Genomic DNA, 17,201 nt, shown 5'->3' with positions numbered 1-17,201 from the left:
GGGCACCTGGGTGGCTCAGTCGTTAAGTGTCTGCCTTCGGCTCAGGTCATGATCCCAGGGTCCTGGGATCGAGCCCCGCATTGGGCTCCCTGCTCAGCAGGAAGCCTGCTTCTCCCTCTCCCACTCCCCTCTCTCACTGTCTCTCTCTCTGTGTCAAATAAATAAATAAAATCTTTAAAAAAAAAAAGCCATACCATAAAGCGAAATAATATCCTGATAATAGGGGGGCAGAAGGTATATTTGAACAAATTATAGCAGAGAACTTCTTAATCTGGGGAAAGAAACAAGCATTCAAACCCAAGAGGCACAAAGAACCCCCCTCAAAAATCAATAAAAATAGGTCAACACCTCAACATATAATAGTGAAACTTGCAAATTTCAGAGATAAAGAGAAAATCCTGAAAGCAGCTCGGGACAAGAGGTCCTTAACCTACAGGGGTAGACACATAACGCTAGCAGCAGACCTGTCCAGAGACCTGGCAGGCCAGAAAGGACTGGCATGATATATTCAATATGCAGAAAGGGAAAATAATGCAGCCAAGAATACTTTATCCAGCAATGCTGTCCTTCAGAATAGACAGAGAGATAGTTTCCAGGACAAACAAAAACTAAAGGAATTCATGAACACTAAACCAGCCCTGCAAGAAATATTAAAGGGGATCTTTGAGCACAGAGAGAGCCCAAAAGTAACAAAGACCAGAAAGGAACAGAGACAATCTACTGAAACAGTGACTTCACAGGTAATACAATGGCACTAACTTCATATCTTGCAGTAATTACTCTGAATGTAAATAGACTAAATGCTCCAATCAAAAGACATAGGGTAGCAGATTGGATTAAAAAAACAAGACTCATTGATATGCTGTCTACAAGAGACTCGTTTTAGACCCAAAGTCACCTCCATATTGAAGGTGAGGGGGTAGAGAACCATTTATCATGCTAATGGACATCAAAAGAAAGCTAGTGTAACAATCCTTATATCAAAAAAACTAGATTTTAAACCAAAGGAACAGTTGATAAAACTAAAAGACAACCTATGGAATAGGAGAAGATATTTGCAAATGTCCTCTCAGATAAAGAGCTAGTACCCAAAATCTATGGAGAATTTCTCAAACTCAACACCTAAAAAAACCCTCAAATAATCCAGTCAAGAAATGGACAGAAGACATGAACAGACGTTTCTCCAAAGAAGACGTATAAATGACCAACAGACACATAAAAAAATGCTCAACATCACTCAACATCAGGGAAATACAAACCAAAACCACAATGAGATACTACCTCACCAGTCAGAATGGCTAACATTAACAAGTCAGGAAACAGCAGATGTTGCCAAGGATGTGGAGAAAGGGGAACCCTCTTACACTTTTGGTGGGAATGCAAGCTGGTACAGCCACTCTGGAAAACAGTATGGAGGTTCCTCAAAAAGTTAAAAATAGAGCTACCCCATGACCCATTGCACTACTAGATATTTATCCAAAGGATTCAAACATAGTGATTTGAAGTTGCACATGCCCCCCAGTGTTTATAGCAGCAATGTCCACAATAGCCAAACTATGGAAACAGCCCAGATGTCCATGGACAGATGAAAGGATATAGATGTGGCATATATCTATCTATCTATCTATCTATAGATAGATAGATAGATAGATAGATAGATAGATAGATAGATTAGAATATTACTCAGCAATAAGAAAAAATGGAATCCTACCATTTACAACAATGTGGGTGGAACTAGGGGATATTATGCTAAGTGAAATAAGTCAATCAGAGAAAGACAGTTATCGTGTAATTTCACTCATATGTGGAATTTAAGAACCAAAACAGATGAACATAGGGGAAGGGAGGGAAAAATAAAATCAGATGAAATCACAGAGGGAGACAAACCATAAGAGACTCTTAACTATAGAAAAAAAAACTGAGGGTTGCAGGATGGGAGGTGGGTGGGGGGATGGGGTAACTAGGTAATGGCCATTAAGGAGGACACCTGATGTAATGAGTACTGAATGTTATATGCAACTGATGAATCACTAAACTCTACCTCTGAAACTAATAATACATTATATGTTAATTAATTGAATTAAAAAAATTAAAACAACAAATCATCAGTGAGGATTTTGTTCCTTAAAAAGAAAAAATAAAATTGACAAACCTTTAACTAGGCTCATCAAGAAAAAAGAGAGAACCTGGTAAATAACATAAATGAAAGGAGAAATGACAACTGTACCACAGAAATACAAAGGATCATAAGAGAATACTATGGACAATTATATGTCAACAAATTTGACAACCTAGATAAAAGTCAGTAAAGTCCTAGAAACATATAATCTTCCAAGACTGAATCATGAAGAAATAAAAAAAATCTGAATAAACTGATAGCTGGTAATAAAATTGAATAATTACAAAAAAAAAACCAAACAAACAGCAAAAGTCCAGGTCCAGATGGCTTCACAGGTGAATTTAACCACACATTTAAAGACAAGTGAACACCTATCCTTCTCAAGTTATTCCAAAAAAAAATTAAAGAGGAAGGGATCCTTCTAAACTCATTTTCCCCTGATACAAAAACAAAAGATGGTACAAGAAAAAAAAGAAGTACAGGCCAATATCCCTGATAACATAGATGCAAAAATCTTCAACGAAGTATTAATTAGCACACCAAATTCAACAATGCATTAAAAGGATCATACACCAGGGTGCCTGGATGGCTCAGTTGGTTAAGTGGCTGCCTTCAGCTCAGGTTATGATCCCAGGGTCCTGGGATCGAGCCCCACATCGGGCTCCCTGTTCAGCGGGGAGCCTGCTTCTCCCTCTCCCTCTGCTGCCCCCCCTACTTGTGCTCTCTCTCTTTCTGTCAAATAAATAAATAAAATCTTAAAAAAAAGGATCATACACCATCATCAAATGGGATTCATCCAGGGATGCAAGGATAGTTTAATATCTGCAAATAAATGTGATACAACATATCAACAAAATGAAGGATAAAAAAATCACATATTATCTTAATAGAGTCAGAAAAAGTATTTGACAATAAAAATTCTGAACAAAGTCTGTATAGAGGAAATGTACTTCAACATAATAAAGGCCATATATGGCAAACCCACAGCTGACATGGTAGTCAACATGAAAAGCTGAAAGGTTTACTCTCAGATCAGGAGAGGACAAGGATGGCCACTCTCCCCACTTTTATTCAACATAGTTTTGGAAGTCCTCGCCACAGCAATTAGGCAAGAAAAACAAATAAAAATATACAAATTAGAAAGGAAGAAGTAAAACTGTCACTATTTAAAGATGACATGATACTATATATAGAAAACCCTAAAGCCTTCACCAAAAAACTATCAGAACAAATGAATTCAGTAATGTTGCCGGATACAAAATTAATATGCAGAAATCTGTTGCATTTCTGTAGACTAATAACAAACTAAAAAAAATTAAGAAAAAAAATCCCATTTACAATTGCATCAAACAGAATGAAATACCTAGGAACACATTTTTTAAAAAGATTTTATTTATTTATTTATTTGACAGAGAGAGAGAGAGAGAGCATGAGCAGGGGGAGGAGCAAAGGGAGAGGGACAAGCAGACTCTGTGCTGAGCATGAAGCCTGACATGGGGTTTGATCTCAAGGGCTTGATCTCATGACCCTGAGAATATGCCCTGAGCTGAAACCAAGAGTCAGATGCTGAACCAACTGAGCCTACCCAGGTGCCCCAGTGAAAGATCTATATGCTGAAAATTATGAGACATTGATGAAAGAAATTGAAGATGACACAAATAAATGAAAAGACATACCATACTCATAGGTTGGAAGAATTATTATTATTTAAATGCCCATACTACTCAAAGCAATCTACAGATTCAATGCAATCCCTACCAAAATACCAATAGTATTTTTCACAGAACTAGAACAAATAATCCTAACATTTGTGTGGAACTGCCAAAGACCCAGAACAGCAAAGCAATCTTGAGACAGAATGAAGTTGGAGGTATCATGCTTCTAGATGAAACTATACTACAAAGCTAGAGTAATGAATACAGTATGTTACTTGCACAAAAACAGACACATAGATCAATAGAACAGAATAGGGAGTCTAGAAATAAAGCCATGCTTCTATGGCCAATCTATAGCAAAGGAGGCAAGAACATACAATGTGGAAAAGGTAATATCTTTAAAAAGCGGTTTGGGAGGGATGCCTGGGTAGCTCCTCCAGTTAAGCAACTGTCTTTGGCTCAGGTCATGATCCCACAGTGCTGGGATCGAGCCCCACATCAGGCTCTCTGCTCATTGCGGAGCCTGCCTCTCCCTCTCCCTCTGCCTGCCGCTCTGCCTGCTTGTCTTCTCTTTCTCTCTGTGTCAAATAAATAAATAAAATCTTTTTAAAAATTTCTAAAAAAACAGTTTGGGAAAACTGGGCAGCTACATGCAAAAGAATGAAACTGGACCACATTCTTACACCATATTCAAAGATAAACTCAAAGAGGATTACAAACTTAAATGTAAACCTGAAACCATAAAAATCCTAGAAAACACAGGCAGTAAGCTCCTTATCACTCTCAATATTTTTTGGATATGTCTCCTCAGGCAAGGGCAAAAAAACCCAAAATAAACAAATGGGTCTACTTCAAACTAAAAAGTTTTGGCACGGGCGCCTGAGTGGCTCAGTTGGTTAAGCGACTGCCTTCGGCTCAGGTCATGATCCTGGAGTCCCTGGATCGAGTCCCGCATTGGGCTCCCTGCTCGGCAGGGAGTCTGCTTCTCCCTCTGACACTCCCCCATCTCATGCTCTCTCTGACTCTATCTCATTCTCTCTCTCAAATAAATAAATAAAATCTTTAAAAAAATAAAAATAAAAAAAATAAAAAGTTTTGGCATAGTGAAGGAAACCATCAATAAAACAAAATATAACCTACCAAATGGGAAAAGATACTTGCAAATTATATACCTGATAAGGGGTTGACATCCAAAATCTATAAAGAACTCATACAACTCAATAACAAAAAGCAAACAACTCAATTAAAAAAAAAAAAATGGGCAGAGGACCTGAATAGACGTTTTTCCAAAGAAGACACACAGATGGTCAACAGACATATGAAAAGATGCTCAGCATCACTAATCATCAGTGAAATGCAAATCAAAACAATAATGAGATACCCACCCCACACCTGTTAGAATGGCTATTATCAAAAAGAGAAGAAATGACAAGTGTTGGTGAGGGTGTGAACTGTTGGTGGGAATGTAAATTGATGCAGCCATTATGGAAAACAGTATGAGAGTTCCCCCAAAAATTAAAAACAGAACTACCATATGTTCCAGAAATTCCACTTCTGCATACTTATCTGAAGACAACAGAAACACTAATTCAAAAAGCTATATGTGGGCGCCTGGGTGGCTCAGTTGGTTAAGCGACTGCCTTCGGCGCAGGTCATGATCCTGGACTCCCTGGATCGAGTCCCGCATCGGGCTCCCTGCTCCGCAGGGAGTCTGCTTCTCCCTCTGACCCTCCTCCCTCTCATGTTCTCTGTCTCAAATAAATAAATAAAATCTTTAAAAAAAATAAAAATTAAAAAAAAAAGCTATATGTACCCCTAAGTTTGTTGTGGCATTATTTACAATACCCAAGATATGAAAGGAACCTAAGTGTCCACTGATAGATGATAGATGCATGGGTAAAGAAGATTCAGTGTGTGTGTGTGTGTGTGTGTGTGTGTGTGTGTGTGTGTATAATATTACTCAGCATGAAATGTAGCCATTTTCAATAACATGGATGGACCTAGAGGGTATTATGTTAAGTGAAATAGGTCAGAGAAAGACAAATACCATATAATTTCATTTATATATGGAATCTAAAAAAAATAAATAAAACAAAACATAAACAGCCTTACAGATACAGAGAACAGGTGGTTGCCAGAGGGGAGGCAGGTGTGGGGAGGGGGCAAAACAGGTGTAAGGGAAAGAGAGGCACTAAGTTCTAATTATAAAATAAATAAGACATGAGGATGTAATGTACAACATAGGGAATAGATGAATAGTACTGTAATAACTTCGTATAGTGATAGATGGCAACTAGACCTACGGCGCTGATCATTTCGTAATGTATAAAAATACAGGTACTATCTCGTACACCTGAAACTAATACAATATTGTGTGTCAACTATAATTCAATTAAGAAAAGACCAGATGAGGGGGTGGAGGGAGAAGGTATGTGGGAAATCTCTGTACCTTTCACGTAGTTTTGCTGTGAACCTAAAATTTCTCTAAAAGAAAAAATTCTATTTTAAAAAAACAACCTAATATTAAAAAAAGAAGAAAAAAAAAGCCCAGACGAGAGCACCACGTTAAACACAGAGAAGACTACAGACATATTGCATAGGGCTAGAGTGAGGGGTTAATAATATTTATCCAACTTCTGCTTCCAGATTTCCTCCCAGTGTACGAAGGAACCAGGTGCCCTGGTCAACCCCCCGTGCTGCACAGAGTCTCATTACCCGCCCCCCCCCACACACACGCCCAAGGTAAAGTTCCAGCTGGCAACTCTTATGCCTTTCACTGACGGAGGGATCAAGTTTTGGAGCCCTCAGATGCTCAACAGGTGTGTAAATGACGGAGGCCAGGCGCCTGCGGCTTTTCTTCTCCCCGAGGCCAGGGCGGCCCCCCAGGCAGCACTCTCTCCCTCTCGGCTGCAGAGGGAGCACGGGAGGTACCCTGCGCTCCCGACGCCAACGGAACGAGCGAGGGGGCGGGGCTAGGGGCGGGGCGGGGCGGGGCAGGGCCAGGGAGTGGGGCGGGACGTGGGGCGGGACGTGGGACGGGGCGTGGGGCGGGACGTGGGGCGGGGCGTGGGGCGGGACATGGGGCGGGGCGTGGGGCAGGGCAGGGCCAGGGAGTGGGGCGGGACGTGGGGCGGGGCGTGGGGCGGGGCGTGGGGCGGGACGTGGGACGGGGCGTGGGGCGGGACGCGGGGCGGGGCGCGGGGCGGGGCGCGGGGCGGGGCGCGGGGCGGGACGCCGGGAGTCCGCGCGCCGCAGTTTAAGCGCGCCGAGGGGGAGAGCGGGTTCCTGGAAGCTTTTGGAGCCGCGCGAGGCAGCCGCAGGTGGGACCGTTACCCGCCCGCAGCTGGGAGCGAGCGGAGCGGCCGGAAAGGAAGCGTGCCTGTCCACCATGATCCCCCTGGAGAAGCCCGGCAGCCGCGGCCCCCCCTCGGCCGCCGCCTCCGGGTCGGGCCGGGCGGGCAGGAGTCTGGGCGCGCCGCGCCGGCCGCCGCCCCCACCTCAGGCCCGCGGGCTGCTGACGGAGATCCGCACGGCCGTGCGCACCGAGCCCTTCCAGGACGGCTACAGCCTGAGCCCGGGCCGAGAGCTGGGCAGGTGAGGGGGGCGGGGGACCGGCGGCCGATAAGTGCCGGAGGCGGGCGAGCGCGGTGGGGGTGGCGGGGCCGGGCCGGTGGCGCGCGCGGTGACTTGGCACAAACGTGGGTGCGGGCGGCGATCGGGGCGGCCGAGTCGCACCAGCCAGCCCTCCGCGCGCCGGGGCTTGTTCCCAGAGCCGGCGAGGCGCTCCCCGGCGTGTGGCTTTCACTTGGCGGCGGGTGTGAGGAAGTCCCCAACGGCGGGTTACCGAGCCCGTAAGGCCCTTTCAGCCTCTGAGGTTTTTACACGGCAGGGTAGCGCGGGGGGCGTGTGAGCCAAGCTGCCTGTATTCCCCGAGCTAGTGAGTCCGAAGGAAACCCGGAGCTGCAGAGGCAGCTTGGCCCTTCGAGGCGCGTGTGTTCTCCGCCGCCTCCTCTGGCTGCAAGAAGGGAGAACATCAGGCGTGACAGCTTCCGTTGCCGCAGTGCTGTGTGAACTTCTCAGCCTTGGGCCGACTTCATTTTCGGTTTCTTGGTTTTGCGCGGTTTTAGTTCTAAAATATTTAGGTGTCTGGGGCTCACGTTCAGACTGGCTTTATTCGGAGGCTCTTGGCCCTTGCATCGCTCCTTCTACTCTGCTGTGAGCTGGCCCTTGTCCTCTCCTCCCCACGCCGCCCTTCATTTGGTCTCTGTAAAACTGTAAAAGGCAAAGGCAGTTTGGCTCCTTTACAGTTAGCATGTTGAAGAGGGGTGGTAGAGCGATAGGGGTTGGGGGACTGACTCCCCTTTTCCTTACGAGCAGTTGGGAGGAGAAGTCCGAAGCACCGGTTTTGGAGTCGGACGCGAGCGCATAAGCCCGGCCTGCTTGCTCTGTGTGCCTTCGGGTGGGTGCCTTCGACTCCCCAGCCTCATGTTTCTCACCTATAAAATCAGTACAATGACAGTGCCTACCTATCTCATGGGGGTGTCGTGCAGCTGACCTGCCCGAAAAGCCCATGCTGCGGGGCCTGGCACGTAGCATCCAGTGAAGGTTAGCTGTGGTCGCAAACAGTTGTCAGGGCTGCAAAATAATGGGGAACGGGCCTGGCAGTTATGACTGCCTTCATCTGGGGTCTTGGAAAAGGAGGGTCTTGTAACATTGGTTGCAAACAGTATTAAAAATGCTCTCTGTGTATTAAGCTGGCTTTTAGAAATAGGGGTTGGTGTTTTGTTTGTTTATTTTTTTGGAGGGGAACCTACCTTAAACGTGTCACACTTACTCCAAATGTTAACGAAAGGAAAAATATCTTTCAGAACAAGATACGCTTCCCTATAGTGGGCACTAATTAACTCGATCTGTATACAATCTAAATATGACCAAGAAGGCCTAGAGAGCTACTGACTCAGCTAGGTATTCTAAATCATCGAAATTCCAGACATTCTGCAGTAGCCCTGATCTCTCGAAAAAGGACAACTAAGACTGTCTGTTATTTGGTTGTCTGGCTTCATTCCACAAAAGGAAAACTGGTCTTACAAAGCTGAAATATCTTCAGGTGGCAAGCACTGTCTTGTAGAGTTTATAATAATAATGATTTGATCTGAAAAAACTGATTTATACCCTACCAGGTGTTGATACTAATTCCTCCGGGAATGTTCTTTTCAATTCTTGTTTTTATCTATTATAAAATTCACTTGCCTGTAGGTATTTGTTTCATCTTTTACATATATGTTACATATATTTATATGCTTACATAAATTTGCTTACAAAAATAATAACTCCTGAAGCAGCATAACAATGCAATTAGATAGCTACTTGATATAAGAGCCTAAAACTGAAAACAAAATTAATGTACTTGTTTCTTTTTGGTTCCTTTTGCGGGGCGGGGGTGGGGGGGCACGGAGAAGTTTAATGCAGTGGTGAAAACCATGGGCTTTGGAGTCAGGCTCTGGCTGAATCTTAGTTCTCTACTTACTAGTACTTGAGTAACTTACCTAACCATTTATTGTCTCATAGTTGTGGAGAGAATTAAATAGAACACATCTATAGCATTAAGGCTGTGCCTTTCTTAGGGGGAGCACTCCAAAAATACAACTCCTTGTTTAACAGTAAATGTTCTTTTACATGTAACCAGAAAGCAAAAATAAGAAAATCTGTACAACCTTATGCTTCTATCTGTGGCAAAAGTGATGAAATCTCATTGCAAAACACACAGGAACTATTTAGAACTCTTAGGAAGCAAAAGTTCTGTTTGTGTTATTAGCAGTCTTTGTTGAAGGTTTATAAATTTTGCCTGTATATTACGGTTCTGACATAGTAGTTTATTCATAACCTTTTCTGTAATAAGAAAGTTCTTTTTTTCCAACTACGAACTGTGGTTGCATTTCTCATATAACTAATTGATCTCACTCTGATATAGAATTTACAAAATTACCTATGTTACATTCTAATGATGTAGTAGGAAAAACAGAAGATCTATTTGTTATATTCTGTGGCCTTTCATTTAGTCAAAAATGTTGAAGAGGTGTGAAGAGCTAACTGTTCAAATGAAGAAACTGAGTTCTTTAAGAAGTTACCATTATTTTATCTTATAGAAAAATGAAAGCTTTCAGTGAAATGGTTGAAGAGAATTTTTGAAATGGTCAATTTTGGTTCTATAGTAATGACAGGATGTGAGGTTGATTATTTTTAAGAAATGTCATGTCATATTCTTTCATGTCTCCAGCAGGTCCATAGCAACTTAAATGTGGGTAAATATGTGATGTAAAATTTTCTTTTGCTTGAAGCTTGACTTGTTATTCCTAAAGCTTGTTACCTTTCTTTGAGTCAGGATAAGTGCCAGTGTAAACCACATTAATGATTATAGGTACGGGAGACATGACCTTGGGTTCTGAGAATTTTTTCATAATGTTGATTTCCCTTGAGTTTGAAAGTACAGGAACAAAAATGTTTCTAGAAATTTAAAATAATACTAATTTCACATTGACTGATTTGCTTTACATGTGTTTTCATTATCTAGTACTCAACTTAAACATTTTTTAATGCATATATAAACTTTATCTTAAGAAAAAAAGGATTTTTAAAGCCAAAAGAGCATCTTTTGTTTGCTAAATTATTACGTGCTGATAGTTGAATTTCCGTATGAGACAAAAAAATATGAATTCTCTGCTGAACGAGTATTTCATAAATACTTTACAGTTATACAAGTGCTTTCACATGTATTATTTAATTCTCCTCAAATGCATGTTTGGGGAGTCCCATTTTCTTTCTCTCTCTCTCTCTCTCTCTTTTTTTAAGATTTTATTTATGTATTGAGAGAGCTCAAGCAGGGGGAGCTGCAGAGGGAGAGGAAGAAGCAGGCTCCCAGCTGATCAGGGAGCTGGACATGAGGCTCAATCCCAAGACCCTGGGATCCTGACCTGAGCCTAAGGCAGACACTTAACTGACTGAGCCACCCAGGTGGCCCTGGGAAGTCCCACTTTCAATGAGAAAACCAAGGCAGAGATTGATTGAGTCTTATGAAAGACTGCTGAGCTGGAACTCTTTGAAATCCTTTCTATTATATGTCAGATACTTCTCAAAGAATAATCTGCAGTCTGTCTTGTAGCTGAAGCAATTTCTCATAGTTTTTATGAGAGGACATGAGTTCCATGTTGGGACAAACCCTATGAAACTTCTGTGTCCTATAGTTGCCTCTTCAGTTGGGCCTTTTGGTAGATAGGGATGTTTCATCTCTTTCTCTTCAGAGCAGTTGAGAGTAACAGGAACAAGGAAGGATTTTTATCAGACAATAAGAGAATGTTCAAGCTGAAGGAGGGCAGGTATATTTCAGGAACTGTATGTTCTTTACCTGGATTCATGGCTGTAAATAATGGCCTCAGGTTTTTGTACCTTACAACTACTTGAGCATGTGTCATAAATTGTAATTCATAGTTTCTTTGGAAATTAAGACCCTTCTGGGGCATGTGGTTGGCTCAGACGGTTGAGCTGCTGACTCTTGATTTCCACTCAGGTCATGATCTCAGGGTCTTGAGATCCAGCCCTGCATAGGGCGCTACGCTCAGTGGGGCGTCTGCTTGAGGATTCTCTCGCTCCTCTTCCTCTGCCCACCCCCCCAGCCCCCCACCCTCTCTCTCATATAAATAAATTTAAAAAAATAAATAAGACCCTTGGTAAGTAATATTGTCCATGTAGAAATTGCCTTGTTTTAGGATGGATATTATTTAAGATTTCTTTGAAGAGTATTTACCAACAGTTGTGTGTAATCTGGTATTTTTGGATTAAAAAAAAATTGGCTATGTTTGTGGTTCAGCAATAGGGTTACTTAGGAAGTTCTAAGGCAGATAATTCATTGAGTCAACTGTTTTAATTTTGAAAAGTTGGGACTTATTTAAATCTTAATTTAAAATATACATAAACTTGGTGTGCCTGGGTGGCTCAGTCAGTTAAGTGTCTGCCTTTGGCTCAGGTCATGATCCCAGGGTCCTGGGATGGAGCCCTGCATCAGGCTGTCCACTCAGCGGGGAGTCTATATCACCCTCTCCCTCTGCCCCTCCCCCCATTTGTGCGCACGCCCACATGCGTGCACGCCATCTCTCAAAATCTTTAAAAAAAATAAAATACAATCGCTTCTCAGCCTTTGGGCTAAGATCAAGTATAAAAAAATAAAATACATAAACTTAAGGATTTAATGAGTTTCAGCCTCTTTATAAAGCTATATGTAACAATTTTATAAAATCGGATTATTGAACCAAGTGCATTAGAAAGCTAAGTAGCTATAGCCATTGATTTACTTATTCAGGTGAAGAAGAAGGAACTACATATATTGAGGGAAATTTTGCATCAGGTAGAGAGTTCAAGTTAGACCACCTTCAAAACTCCTCTGTTCTAGGATTCTTTTTTACAAATTACTGTCATTATCATAGATCTGAAGTTTGTGCCTCAAACAATAAAAATAGCTACTGATTACTGATCATTTGCTGAATGCTATATGCTGTAGAGATGTAATTTTTTTAGTATTTACTGTCTTCTTGCAAGGGTAAGTGCCATCAACCTAATCTTACAGACGAGGAATTCAGGCTCAGAAAGGTTGAGTAAATTGCCTAAGATTATGCAGTTACTAGCCAGAATTCAGAATAGTCTGTCTTTTAAAGCCCTGCCTGTTCTTGTCACTCATGCTGATAGCTGATCTGATGGACTTACTGATTTTTACACTTAGGGTCAACAGATATTTTGGGTTTTGCTGTTTTCCTCTCAGAGGTAAGGAAGACAGGTAAAATCTGTTCTAGGTCTTTCTTGCATGGAAGGTCTTATATTTAATAACACTCTGGTGCTCTTAAGTAAATGTTATAAGCATGTAAGGCACTTTGCTAGGATCTGGCAGTTATTCTCAAATGTAACAAATCAGTCACTACTCCCTTTATCAACAGGGTGACATGTCACATGGGAAAGTTTTATGGGGAAAATAACATTTGAGCTGAGCCTTAAGGAATGGATGGAATTTCAGTAGTAGTGATGAAAGATACTCCTCCAGCCATTGGCAATAATACAAATAAGCACAGTGGCCGAAAAATTCAGTGAAAGAGTGAATAGCAAGTAGTGTGATGTGGTTAAAATATTAAACTTCATGAGGTTAAGTTGCCATAGAACTTTAACTTACTAGATAACAGGAACAGTTGTATATATTCAGGGTGCTTATCTGATATCCTTTTTGAGCACCGGCCATGTGCGGGGCACTATGGAGATACAAAGATGAATGATAAGTGAGGTCTAGCTAGGGAACTCATAGCCTAGCTAGGGAGACAGGCATAGTGCAGCAAATTGTACTATGTCAGACCAATTTAAACAATATAATACATGTATAAACCCATCCAAACTTGTTACCGTTCTTATAATCAGTCTGTCAGTTGATGGTACCACATTTATCCAGTACTACAAGTCATCCTCTGCTTCTACTTTTCCCTTTTCCCCTCATCTCTGCCTAAAATTCCATCTGCCAAGGAGTGCTAATGAACCTTGACCCTCTTTTAAATGCATCATCTTTTCGTAGCCTCTACACTGCTGTTTTGGTTGAGACCCACTACCCTGAATTATTTTATGGGTTTCCCTAGTTTCTAGTTAAGATTTTGCAATATATTCTTCATAACACTATCAGAATTATCTTTTAAAAACAATTATTTTAAAAATTCTAACAAGTACCCATTTTTACCCTGAGAAAGCCCAAACTCCTTAGCATGTCATACTTCTTAAAGATGCTCACCACACCTTCCTAAGCTTTATAAGTTGGGCCTTGGCAATGCGAAGATGACTAAAATCTAGTCTTTGTTCTTAGGAGACTTGGACTGTTGGGTCTAACTCAGATGTTCTTCCTCTTATTTGTTGATATATCTTACTTTCCCACTGCTCTGCAATGTATTATCATTGAGTAGTTCTGAAATTGATTTTTGATATCCCCCCCAAAACTGTTTAATGCAGACCTGAGTTGTCAGTTTAGTGTGTAATAGTGAACTATAGATTTTTGTGAAATGGATGAAGAACTCAGAAAAATGTAATAACTGTGTAGTCCAGGAAGAATTTTGGCTAAATCAGTAAAGAAAGTAGATGTTAAACAAACATCTTATGCCCTTTGAACCTCATCAGCCTCAAGTCTGTATATTGACTGTGGCCACTAGTGTCTGGAGAAAACTTTATGTTTTTGCCTGAGTAACCTAAAATTCAGGGTTTAGATACAATCAGGATTTTTGCCCTGAAGCTGTGGTAAAACATGCATATTGGAATCCTTGTGGGGTGTGGAATTTAGACTCGGCCCCTTGAATACTCTGTTGCTCTACAGAAGGAACAGTTTCAGAAATCTCTTTTCATCTCCTTTGGAGTCTTGAGCAGTTTCAAGCGTTCTCCGCCCATTGCACCAGTCACTTAGAGATGAAGGCAATGCAAGTTTCCTCAAAACCATCATGATCTGCTGCTCTTGCTGTCAGTTTCGGTATCAGAATGATGGACGACTTGCTTCGGCGTGGGATAAGGCAGGGGTTGACAGACTGCTGCTGGCCACCTATTTTTGTAAGGCTCATGAGCTATACAGAATGATTTTTATATTGGTAAATGGCTGAAAAGATCAGAAGAGTAATGTTTAATAACATGGAAATTATATGAAATTCATATTTCAGTGTCCATAAAGCTTTGTTTTGTTTTTTAAAACCCAGATCCACCCATTCATTTACCTTTTGTCTCTGCTTTCATTTTACAAAGCAGACTTGCCTAGTGGCGACAGAGACCAGCAAGACTGAAAATATTTGCTATCTGCCCCTCTACAGAAAAGTTTGCTGACTCCCAATACAGTGCATGACAGGGTGGAAAGAAAGAATAAACCTAAAACTGTGAGGAGTGCTTCCACAAAAACAAAGGCGGTGTTAAGAGTAGTAGTCATTGGTGTGGGTGGAGAGCCAGGGGAATTGTGCTGATGACCCTAAGAAATGGTTGTATGGCCCCAGATGTTGAATTAATAAGTATGGGGCTCTTTCCTGTATTTGTCTCTGGTTCCTGAGTTTAGCAATAGCTTTTCTGTAACAAGGGCTCCCAGAGTTTGTAGGTTTGCAATGTGTATGAATCCCTTTCTCTTTTGAGTCATTTGTCTTCCCATCTTTTCAAAAATACGCATTCAGGCCAGATATTAAGTAGTATTTTACTTAGTGCAGAGTACTGTATTGCCTGGAATGTTAAGTGTGTGAACAGTAAACATTTGTGTGTTTGATGGGGGAATATTTTGAAAGCAGTTCAGCGGAGTCATTTCTAATTTACCAGGAACATGCTTGCTGTCAATTAGATATGTTGGTCAGTTTTTTATAAATGAAACTTCCTCTTTTTTTCTCTTCTTTTGAAACTTCTGACATATTAATAATTTGATCCTTTTATTTTTTAAAAAAAGATTTTATTTATTTGAGAGAAAGAGAGAGCAAGCAAAAGTGAGGGGCAGAGGGAGAGGGAGAAGCAGACTCCCTACTGAGCAGGGGAGCCCAATGTGGGGCTTGATCCCAGGACCCTGAGATCATGACCTGAGCTGAAGGCAGACGCTTAACTGACTGAGCCACCCAGGCGCCCCTGATTCTTTTAATATCTGTGATTTTTGTTCTCAAAAGAACCCAGTGGTCGTTAGGAACCTTTTAAAACTTGATGGAGATATTAGTCTAATGATTTTGTGGGGTAAAATAAAAGGCATTAGTCTGCGATGAATAGGTTTATGATTTAATCCCTCTAAGCATCTATAGGAGTCTTTCACATTTTTGTGAACAAGAAGAACTTTGATCTGAACAAGGGTGCTGTTAGGTAGATTGTTACTAATGTGAGTAACTATGTTCACAGATATGCCTAAGGATATATCCTTTAACATTTTTATTAGTGTGGTTACAAAAGTATAGAGTGCATGAAAAATATATTTATGGTTAACAGTAGCTAGGAAGGAAGAATTAGTAATCAAAATTACATTAGTAGTCTAGAATGCTGGGTCCGAACCTAAAAATTAAAATTTAACAGAACATGAAAGCCTTGCTTTTAATTTTTTTAAAACATTTTAAAAATTGGGGCACCTGGATGACTCAGTTGGTTAAGCGTGCAACTCTTGGTTTCTGCTCAGGTCGTGATCTCAGGATGGTGGGATTAAGCATCGTGTAGCACTCTGTGCTCAGTGTGGAGTCTGCTTGGAATTCCCTCTCCCTCTCCCTCTGCCCCTTCCCTGTGCACTCTCTCTCTCTCTCTCTCTCTCTCTTTCTCAAATAAGTCTTAAAAAACCAAAGAAACAAAAACCGTATTTTAAAAATATGAGGATGCTGGCTTGAAAAAATTCAAAAGGAAAAAGATCTAGATGGTTTATTTACCAGCTCAATATGAAATATGAAAAACCTGTCAGGTTTTTTTTAAAAGCAAATATTAGGTTGTATTGTACCAAGATCAACAAAATAATAATGATGTAACCCTTTGATCTGATTATACTTGGGGGAGTTGCTTCAGATTTGGTTGACACAATCTTATCAGCAGTTCTGATGAGCTGTAATAATGACAAAGTGTTCAAAACCTTCATGGGGATGAGGAATGATTGAAATTGGAAAAAGGAGGGGCACCTGGGTGACTCAGTCGGTTAAGCGTCTGCCTTTGGCTCAGGTCATGATCCCAGGGTCCTGGGTCCTGCCCCTCCCCCCTCCCCACTTGTACTTTCTCTCTCCCTCTCTCTCAAATAAATAAAATCTTAAAAAAAAAAAAAAAATGGGAGGAGCACCTGGGTGGCTCGGTCGGTTAAGCGGCTGCCTTCGGCTCAGGTCATGATCCCAGGGTCCTGGGATCGAGCCCTGCATCGGACTCCCTGCTCAGTGGAGAGCCTGCTTCTCCCTCTCCCTCTGCCTGCCGCTCTGCTTACTTGTGCTCTCTCTCTCTGTTAAATAAATAAAAATCTTAAAAAAAAAAAAAATGGGACGAGGGAGTGGCAGTTACCAGATCCTTAGCTTCGGTCAATACCTGACAGATTGGTATTTGGAAGAGAAAGGTCTTTGTGTACTGCTCAGCAAAAGGCCCAGACTTCACAGCCCTTCACTTTAGGCTTGTAATGAAAATCGTATTAAAATAATATGCACCCAGACGATCCAGCAATTGCACTACTGGGTATTTACCCCAAAGATACAAAAGTAGGGATCCGAAGGGGTACGTGCACCCCGATGTTTATAGCAGCAATGTCCACAATAGCCAAACTGTGGAAAGAGCCAAGATGTCCATCGACAGATGAATGGATAAAGAAGATGTGGTATATATGTACCATGGAATATTATGCAGCCATCAAAAGGAATGAGATCTCGCCATTTGCAATGACATGGATGGAACTGGAGGGTGTT

At 41.6% G+C, this 17,201-nt stretch overlaps 1 protein-coding gene across 1 annotated transcript in view; it reads left to right on the top strand.

Moving 5' to 3' along the window:
- The first annotated feature begins 7,162 nt into the window (after positions 1–7,162).
- STK17A (serine/threonine kinase 17a) overlaps positions 7,163–17,201 on the top strand; it is a 36,430-nt gene continuing 26,391 nt past the window's right edge. The window contains exon 1 of the mRNA XM_035026499.1: positions 7,163–7,368. Coding sequence (XP_034882390.1) covers positions 7,163–7,368 — 206 coding nt within the window. The remainder of the gene's footprint in view (positions 7,369–17,201) is intronic.

This window comes from Mirounga leonina, unplaced genomic scaffold, assembly GCF_011800145.1.
Source record: "Mirounga leonina isolate KUSES-001 unplaced genomic scaffold, KU_Mleo_1.0 Mir_199, whole genome shotgun sequence".
NCBI classification, from domain to species: Eukaryota; Metazoa; Chordata; class Mammalia; order Carnivora; family Phocidae; genus Mirounga; species Mirounga leonina.
The sequence above is the reverse complement of the archived record's forward strand: the minus strand, read 5'-3'. Positions and strand labels throughout refer to the sequence as shown.